The sequence below is a fragment of the Eptatretus burgeri genome, chromosome 10 (genome assembly GCF_056783735.1).
Source record: "Eptatretus burgeri isolate ZD-2024b chromosome 10, Ebu_testis_v1, whole genome shotgun sequence".
In the NCBI taxonomy this organism is placed as follows: Eukaryota; Metazoa; Chordata; class Myxini; order Myxiniformes; family Myxinidae; genus Eptatretus; species Eptatretus burgeri.
Genome location: NC_140970.1, coordinates 27,252,983 through 27,262,377, shown reverse-complemented (window position 1 = coordinate 27,262,377; position 9,395 = coordinate 27,252,983). Strand labels below are relative to the sequence as shown.

The following is a 9,395-nucleotide window of genomic DNA, read 5'->3' as shown; positions in this document are numbered from 1 at the left end:
CAAAGAAGCAGCTGCAGCTTGCTCATCGAGCTGATGGACACAGGTTGGAACCATCTGTTCAGGTAGAGGATTCTACAAAGAGGTGGAGGAATCTTCTGTACACAAGTAACAAATAAGGATTCAGGACACTGTACTGATGGGCAGCAGCTTCCAAGGGAAGTATTAAAAAAACCATTAAGATGAGTAGATTTCAAAACTCCTTGCGTTGAAAATTAAAATGTCCACAGCTGCAACAACTCCCTGGTCTAATGCTATCGGCATGTTTAGAACGTCACAATTTCATCACACAACCATCATGTTACGTTATACGTACGAGTCTGGTGAAGAAAATATGACTTGAGGGGAAGGAGAATGCTATGGATACACATGGGTCCGTTTAAGGTACTTTATGTCTCAGTCATGAGAACGAAGATGGCACAGGCTGTGTAAGAATGGAACGTGCAAGAGGTTGGTGAAGTATGAACGAGATAATACATATACCACGTGGTTCTTAAAGTACGAACTGGTACAAATACTCGCTGGGTTGTTGCAGACATTGATTTTATTTAACTCACGACTTGCTGGTGTGGTCAACATGAGAATGTCTGTGAAATCAAGACGGGTCCATATCACTAGTCTATTTTGATAGCAAAGGTTTGTAAACCCCGAGTTCTTGATTGTGATAAATAGCAGGAGAAACATCAATCCTTATGGTTAGTTACAAGGTACAAAAGATTGGATTGTGTCTTACAGCCTTCTGGTTAGTTCCAAGGCACAAAATGATTGGATGGTGTATTAAAGCTACCTGCTTGGATTCCATAATTGTGAGTATAATTTACCATTCCTTAATAAAAACATCTCGTATAACCCGTACTTTACTCCTTCCACTTTCCTCTTGCGATCTTTCCTTTTGTCCCAAAAGTCAGTGCCGAGTGACGTCTCCCGGCCCCCCCGGCCGTCACGGTGTCCGGTGTCCGAGTCTCGGGTCTCCAGGCCGTGAGACCCGGCGCCTCTCACTCAACACGTGCCAGAGAGGACTAATTAGGGGCTCGCTTTCGCTTAAATAGCTCTTTTCTCCTTTCCTCTCCAACTGCCTTTCCCTTTTGGTGCCTGTGTGCGCAGTTGTATCTCTCAACACTATTTGTGCCGGAGACCATTTTGGGAACTGTTCCTTTTCCTGTAATGGGATGTATCATAATTTGTTTATTTGTTTTATAGCGCATTTTGGAATCAATTTCCCCGAACAATAACAACACACCATTAATTTTGATAATGCACCAGCAATTTATATGTACAGAAATAAAACAACAAAATGAAATCCATCTCTGAGAAGTCAAACTAAATATAAAGCAAATACCAGATGAAAGCTGACATGCAGGGACAATACATTTGTATAAAATAAATGTGTATTTCTTCCTCAATGTCGACACACATTGAACTTTCACGAGTAACGTGTCCAGGGCATTGGTATTCCAAAAATGGTTTGACAAGAATGAAAGGAGGAGAGTGGTTAACAACACAAGCAGTCACTGAGTGCACTTCCTGCTTTACCATGACAATCTGGCACCTTCACATCTAAAAATGACATGCATGAAGAAACTACACTCAAATGAAAGGCAAAGCCATTATAGAATTTGCCTTTTTCGGGCCAGAGGGAAAAATCCCAGTGGATCGTTTGAGTAGTTACAGCAGATTTTCCAGGAAATGAAGTTCAACCCTCTATTCAAGCAAAATGCTGCATCAAGGACACCAAGTGAAACTTTGGAAAAAATTCAAGAGAGAGAGACAGGAAGGAGATTCACAAGAGGAATTACAAATGAGCACTGGAAAATAAACGGCAATCAGAAATAACAATGTATTGTGTGCAAAATGTCACTTTGCTACATTGTGTCAAGACTTTCACAGATGAGATTGGGGTCGAGGTCAGCGTCTCGGCCAGTGGGCTGCCCTCCCGGGTCTGCGCCATGACCCATGGGCTGCATACCGAGGCCAGTGAGCTGCACACAGGGGTCCGCGACTCGCTCCGCAGGCTGCACACCGGGGTCCGCGACTCGCTCCGCAGGCTGCACACCGGGGTCCGCGACTCGCTCTGCAGGCTGCACACCGGGGTCCGCGACTCGCTCCGCAGGCTGCACACCGGGGTCCGCGACTCGCTCCGCAGGCTGCACACCGGGGTCCGCGACTCGCTCCGCAGGCTGCACACCGGGGTCCGCGACTCGCTCCGCAGGCTGCACACCGGGGTCCGCGACTCGCTCCGCAGGCTGCACACCGGGGTCCGCGACTCGCTCCGCAGGCTGCACACCGGGGTCCGCGACTCGCTCCGCAGGCTGCACACCGGGGTCCGCGACTCGCTCCGCAGGCTGCACACCGGGGTCCGCGACTCGCTCCGCAGGCTGCACACCGGGGTCCGCGACTCGCTCCGCAGGCTGCACACCGGGGTCCGCGACTCGCTCCGCAGGCTGCACACCGGGGTCCGCGACTCGCTCCGCAGGCTGCACACCGGGGTCCGCGACTCGCTCCGCAGGCTGCACACCGGGGTCCGCGACTCGCTCCGCAGGCTGCACACCGGGGTCCGCGACTCGCTCCGCAGGCTGCACACCGGGGTCCGCGACTCGCTCCGCAGGCTGCACACCGGGGTCCGCGACTCGCTCCGCAGGCCGCACACCGGGGTCCGCGACTCGCTCCGCAGGCCGCACACCGGGGTCCGCGACTCGCTCCGCAGGCTGCACACCGGGGTCCGCGACTCGCTCCGCAGGCTGCATATCGGGGTCCGCGACTCGCTCCGCAGGCTGCACATCGGGGTCCGCGACTCGCTCCGCAGGCTGCACACCGGGGTCTGCGCCTCGGTCTCCAAGCTGCCTGCTGCAGTCCACACCTTGTGCATTTGAGTGTTTGCCTTGATCACATGGTAGCAATTTGAAATCCAGATTTCGCTCAAACAGAAGCAGCAGTTCACAATGTGGTGTATGTGGAAAAAAATCAATGGCAGTTGCACGCATCAAGCGGAAGGGTTGACCACGTGCTCGATGGGAAGGCGCTCGGGTCAAGCTAAGGGAAAAAGGAAATAATTGGAGGGGAAAAAAATGAGACTGAAAAGCGATGTGCAAGACGTTTGCAAAACTACTAATATCCAGTGATAAGCCTCAGCAGCACAGTTTCAAACTGAATATCCTCATCAGCAACAGAAGAAAAATAATACAAGGCTGGCTAAGATTTAAGAACCAAGTTAAGTTTGTGTCAGGCAAAAAAGTCCGAAAATGAATCTGAATAAAGAGGCAAATTATAAATGCAAATAAAAATAAATATCCCTTCCAAAATACAAGGAAAATAAAGCTAAAGCCCACAATAGCAAATTATTCAACTATTTTACATCATTTGCCTTAAAGTACATTAACTCATCATTTCAAGGAATCAGTTGTGAGGAGAGAACATTAGTATAGCAGGTTGATGGAAGGTTCCCAAGTGCTTGAAAGAGAAGAGAAAAGGGAAGAGTGACATACTCGATAAGGTTGACAGAGGCCGCTCGTGGATTGCATGCCACGTATAGGAGACGTGTCACCACCTTTGTCCTTCGCAGTGAAAGAACCACACGTGAGTCTGAGAAGTTAGGGGAAGTAAGGAAGGAAGTTTGAGAGGGTCAATGACACTGCTGTAGAGATGTGAATGGTTCGTAGATGGGAGCAAACATTTAGGTTTATGGAGAACCTTGAATCTGGGAAGGATGAATGTAAATGGGAGGGAGTGGTGGGAAATTAGGGACATCTGGAGAGAGGGTCTCACGTATGATAAAAAGAAGATATTATAGAGTAGAAAATTAAAAGGGTAAAGTATTAAAATATGACTTGGAGGAACCAAAAATAATAAATGTGAAGGAGTGGGGGTGATAAAGGGGGGTAATAGGGGATGTCGAAGAATACACTACAATTACAACAGAAAGAGGTTAAAAAATAATCGTGGATTGGTGGGTGCATGAGGAAAGATGTGGAGATAGTGACTTACGAAGTCCAGCGCGGGGTGGATCTACGACTGCAATAATGTCCTCTGAACCAAGAGAACTGAGGAGTTCTGGGAGCAGAACCTCTGCCCGCCCACAATGGAACTCTGCATTTACCACACCTAGTAACATGGCAAGTCTGCTCACGGATGCAATCATGTGGTAATCAGGTAAACACAATACAATTCACATTACAAGGAACTTGGACACAGGAGAAGGCCTTTTGGCCCAACATGACTGTGCCTTACAAACAACATATTCAGTAAATCTGTTCAACTTGATCTCACTTGAGGGAGAGGTGGGGGTAATGGGCAGGGAGGGGGGAGAGAACAGTGAAACAGCACATAGATCACAAGGGTGCTGTATTTTTTGGGGAGTGAGCTGGGGCGGAGTGGATGAAGTGGGTTGTCAGGTGAGGAATGAACAAACACTGAAAGCACATTCACTTTAAGATGAAACCCTCTCCCAGACATCACAATCACTACATGTACAATAACCCATCCATACCTGAAATACCCACCATTCCTGCCAATAGCCATGTACCCTTATATCCCAAATTATTCTCGGTACCGATCCAACTCAAATTTAAATATATCCACTCTCGCTGCTGTCACTACCTTTCCAGGGAGACTATTCCATTTATTAACCGAAAGGTTACTTGGTGGAGCGCATACCTCCGCCCGGATCCAGATCTTCACCAAAATCGAAGAAATTCATCCTTGTCACACACCCAACCTGTCCATCAAGTTTCGTTTGAATCCGCCCACAACGTTTTGAGATATTGTGCTATATAATCGCTTTGGCCCAGTCTCTCAATGGTGAAGAATCACTTAAAAAAATTCAAGTATCCAGATCTTCACCAAGATCTAAATAATTTGTCGTCACACACCTAACCTGCCTACCAAATTTCATCAGAATGCATCCACAACTTTTTGAGATATCTTGCACACAAACAAACAAACACAGATGGGGGTGAACACAAAACCTTCATCCACCTTTGGTAGGCAGAGGTAACTATCATGGCACTCTGTGGAGCACATGGTCTCACCTTACACGCTCATTCTAAACAAGCTACGATGACACATATACACGTTCCATCCATGCATCCTATGTCAGATACATTGCCATTATCTGTAGCTTCATTGATTATTAGGATATTTAATGATCACTTTTGTTCACATTAAGGCTAAATTGCATCAATGAAGGTGAATATTTAAAAAATAAAAAATAAAAAAATTCAACCTATATTCCTCATGGCTCGATCATCTGCATGAAACTTCGCATCGATCTGTTGAGCGTCTTTGGAGAAGATATTTTTTTTATGTGTTTATTTTGAATGCAATATGGCTACCAGACCATGTGACCAATGACGTCAAATTTAATTCCTCACTCACATAGGGTCGTATATTAGATATGTGAAGATTCAGATTTTTTGGATAAGGATTTTGATTCAACCCATTATGGCTGTAATGCCACTTCACAAATGGTCTCATCGTTATCACTTGATATACATATGCCAAATTGATGGCAAAAGGGAGTTGATACACACAAGGCTATACAAAGAAATTGGATGGAGGTGGAGGCCATTCAGTCCATCATGCCTGTGCCACATCAACACCACACCAATTTATCAACATCGGACCAAAAAAAAGAAAAATATTTTGTTTTGTAGATTTTTGTCTTTTTTTCTTCTTTCTTTCCAGGGGAGGGGGCATGGGTGAAGACAGTTCTTGGGTAAAAAACACACATCAACCACACATCCCTTGACGAGACCCCCCCCTCCCCACAACTACCACTCCACACAGATGCACACAATCACCCATCAAAGCTCAAGCTACCTAAAAGTCCTGCAACATCCTTATACCCCTCTATCTACAATACTTCCAGGTACCGATCTAATTCTGAGTCTAGCTAGGACCAGAATCAATCTAGTAACCCTGCGCTATCTATGTCCTTCCTGAGTTGTGGTGACCAAAACTGCACAAAATATTCTAGATGTACCCTCACTAAATTCCTGTACAATGTTAACACCACCTCTTTTGATTTATAGATGATCCCCCTCCGAATACAACTGAAAACCCTATTTGCTTTACCTCTAGTTGCCTGGCACTGTGCCACCTGCTTACCTCCCATATCTATTACCACCCCCAGATCCTTCTCCTGTGTGACACGCTCCAAAATTACCCCTTGAAAACTGTAATCTCGATTTTCATTGTTCTTTCCCATCCCCAACACCTTGCACTTGCTCAGGTTAAATTCCATCTGCCAATCTTTTGCCCAAGCTCGACAAGTATCAATACTTTCCTGAATATGATCACCACCCCCTCTGCTATCCACCTCACCTCCAAGCTTTGTGTCATCTGCAAATTTGGAAAGCTTACTCGTCACCCCACTATCCAAATCATTGATGTAAATAATGAAGAGTAACGGTCCAAGTACTGATGCTTGAGGTACCCCACTACTTACATCCTCCCACTCACAGCCACTCTTTGCTTCCAACCACTAAGCCAGTTTGCAATCCAACTAGCTACCTGACCAGGCACTCCACAAGCCCTCACTTTGGCTAACAACCTCGTATGTGGTACCTTATCAAATGCCTTCTTAAAGTCTAGATAAACTATGTGCACTGCCTTCCCCTCATCCACCCAATCAGACACTGCTTCATAGAACTCTAAAAGATTTGTTAAACAGGAACTACCTTTAATTAGTTTATATGGTTGCACATTTGATCCTTAATTAATGTCTCCAACACCTTCCCAACAACTGAAGTCAAACTAACAGGTCTATAGTTTCCCAATTCTTCTCTGGATTCTTTCTTAAATAATGGTGTTACATTTGCTGCTCTCCAATCCTCCGGCACCTGTCCTGACTCCAGGGAACTATTGAAAATATCCGTTAACATCTCACTTACCTGCTCAACCACCTCCATCAATACTCTCAGGTGCCCATTGTCTGGACCCGGAGCCTCATCTACTCTTAGATTACCGAGCTGTTCCTGTACTTCCTCCACTCCAATCTGGATCTTCTGTAAAAGCCCTTCCTCACCTCCTTGATATATACTCTCAGCTATTGGCAATTCTCCTGACTGTTCTTGTGTAAAAGTTGAAGCAAAATACCTGTTTAATAAGCCTACCATCTCACTTTCATCACTAACCACTCTCCCGGTGTTATTCCTCAACAGGCCCACACTGGTCCTCACCTGTTCTTTTCCCCTGATATGTTTAAAGAAAGCCTTGCTATTATATTTAATATTCTTAGCCATGTCCTTCTCATCCTCTCTTTTGGCTTGCCAAGTTATTTTCTTAACTTGCCTCTGTTTACTCCGATGGTGATAGAAATCCAACTCCAGTCCTGTTATTTTAAACTGAATAAATGCCTTCTGTTTCTCCTTAATAGCTTTCATCATCTCACACCTCAACCACCCTGGTCTCTGTTTCTAGTTTTACACCTCATTGGAATGTACTTACTCTGCACTCTACACATGATCTTAGGGGTGAGACTAAACTACTCTCTGAAAGACCCTTGCCTTACAACCAACTATCCTTTTCTTTACAATCAGGCTGTGGCCCTAGTCCTATCACTGTCCAGTGTCTATCCTTCTGATTTCTGCACTTATTTTGTCTACACCCTTCATTATCTTAAACATGTCATACTGCAACTTACCTTTTAACTCCTGTGTAATCAAAGATGTACATGAATGATAATGACTTGGCGTTAGTTTGTCGATAGCGCCACCTTAAGAGTCAAACGTCTCACACCCAGTGTCAAATTGCTTCAACGCTTTTACAGGAACAACTGTATTACAACAAAAACGTTTCCTTTCTGAATCAAATTAGCACGTCATTTATCGTTTTACAAATGGCACATATGGAGTAAAATACAGTACTGCAGCAACATCTTGCCAAGCATAGTGATGCACACGTTCCATCACAGGATGACTCAAGTCAGTAACTATCGCTTACCTGGAAAATACTCCACTATTGTCAGGTGAATGTATCAGTCTGGTATCAAAACATCCCTTCACCTCGTGACGTTAACGTCAGGGAAAATGACGAGGTGGTATTACACTCCCCCGTCGGCGATGAAACGTAAACTGTTATCCTGTTGTAGTATTTCATAACTAAGAGATTGAATCAAAGCAGAATATTTTTCAGCAGTGCGAGTCAAGCAGGCCATCTTGCCTGCCTGCACTTTGGTTATATTGTTCATGGTATATTTTGAACAAGCCCCCACTCTTGGGCTCGAGGCACCTTCATGTCAATACATCAGGTACGGGGTCGATGGCGACGCCTTATTAGAACCTTTCCAGACACGCAAATGTTTCAACGACTACACCATCTCATCGAAGCTTGCATTATAGACAATGTTCATGCAATGGAAATATATTTAAATATACAGTTAATGTGATCTGACAACAACACCCATGGTCACCAAACAAACAAAACCAAAGAAACAAACAAACTATTTTTGGTCTTAATCATCAGATGCAAATAAATCATAACGAAATCAAGGAGGCAAAGCAAGACAGTAGTTTTATCATCTTAATTCAATTCTCACATTTCATAAAATCAATCCACCATATCCCGTGTAGTCCTACCGTTCATTCTAGCATTTTCCCTTGCATCCTGCACTGCTTGCTCATTCTTTTCCACTCCAACAACCTTTTTCACTTTCTGTAAAAGACAAATGGGACGAAGATAGTTAGCAGGTAGTCATTGGATATGCAGAAGGATGGAGGAGAAAAATTGAGAATCGTGGCCTGGTACATGGAGAGGAATCGCATTAACTTCACATTTCAAGAGCAAAGGAATAATCCTAGACATAAAGTCTTCAATATGGCATGGAGAGTCACTCCTTTAAAGTCATGATCATAAAAACCTTTATCTTCACATTACAAAAATGTCAATTATTATTATTATATTTACTCAGGCGAGCCAATGACAAATGAAGGATCAAACATACTGAAACGAAAATGGACTCTTAAAGTGTTAAATAGCTGATTCGTTATATCGTGATTTTTACGTTTAGAGTAGATGTATTGTAAACCTCAATTTAGGCCTGCAAATACAGCGTTTATTTGAGCTCCGTCTTTCCCCTCCCTTTGTATGTTTCAGTATCAAGTGTGCTTATTTCTAATTTATTTGATTAATACTGTTTCCCCCTTTCTCCTCACCAGCCTCCAGACCATTCTCAGGCAGACCAGAATATAATTCTCCAAACAGTAGAAAAAGATAAGTTTAATGCTTTGGAAATTTCACATTTTATTGTGCATGTATGGAGGGAACATAGCCTTACTTGCTTATAGTAAATACGTATATCGGCTTAGTTACAAGACTCGTTATTTCTTAAAATTATCAGATTTCGACACTTATTTGGTCCGGACGATATCCGATCTTCAAAACCGAAATAATAGTTCGATGAT

At 44.2% G+C, this 9,395-nt stretch overlaps 2 protein-coding genes across 2 annotated transcripts in view; both read right to left on the bottom strand.

Moving 5' to 3' along the window:
• GNB1L (G protein subunit beta 1 like) overlaps positions 1 to 1,862 on the bottom strand; it is a 20,006-nt gene extending 18,144 nt beyond the window's left edge. The window contains exon 1 of the mRNA XM_085897535.1: positions 1 to 1,862. This exon is cut by the window's left edge and continues 9 nt beyond it. The gene's annotated coding sequence lies outside the window, so the exon portion shown is untranslated.
• A 2,116-nt stretch (positions 1,863 to 3,978) lies between these two features.
• The window catches only part of LOC147018146 (tRNA (uracil-5-)-methyltransferase homolog A-like), a 33,709-nt gene continuing 28,292 nt past the window's right edge, over positions 3,979 to 9,395 (bottom strand). The window contains exons 10-11 of the mRNA XM_085897521.1: positions 8,571 to 8,646; positions 3,979 to 4,112 (exon numbers count right to left, since the gene is read on the bottom strand). Of these exons, the coding sequence (XP_085753647.1) occupies positions 4,096 to 4,112; positions 8,571 to 8,646 (93 nt within the window). The 3' untranslated portion in view covers positions 3,979 to 4,095. The remainder of the gene's footprint in view (positions 4,113 to 8,570; positions 8,647 to 9,395) is intronic.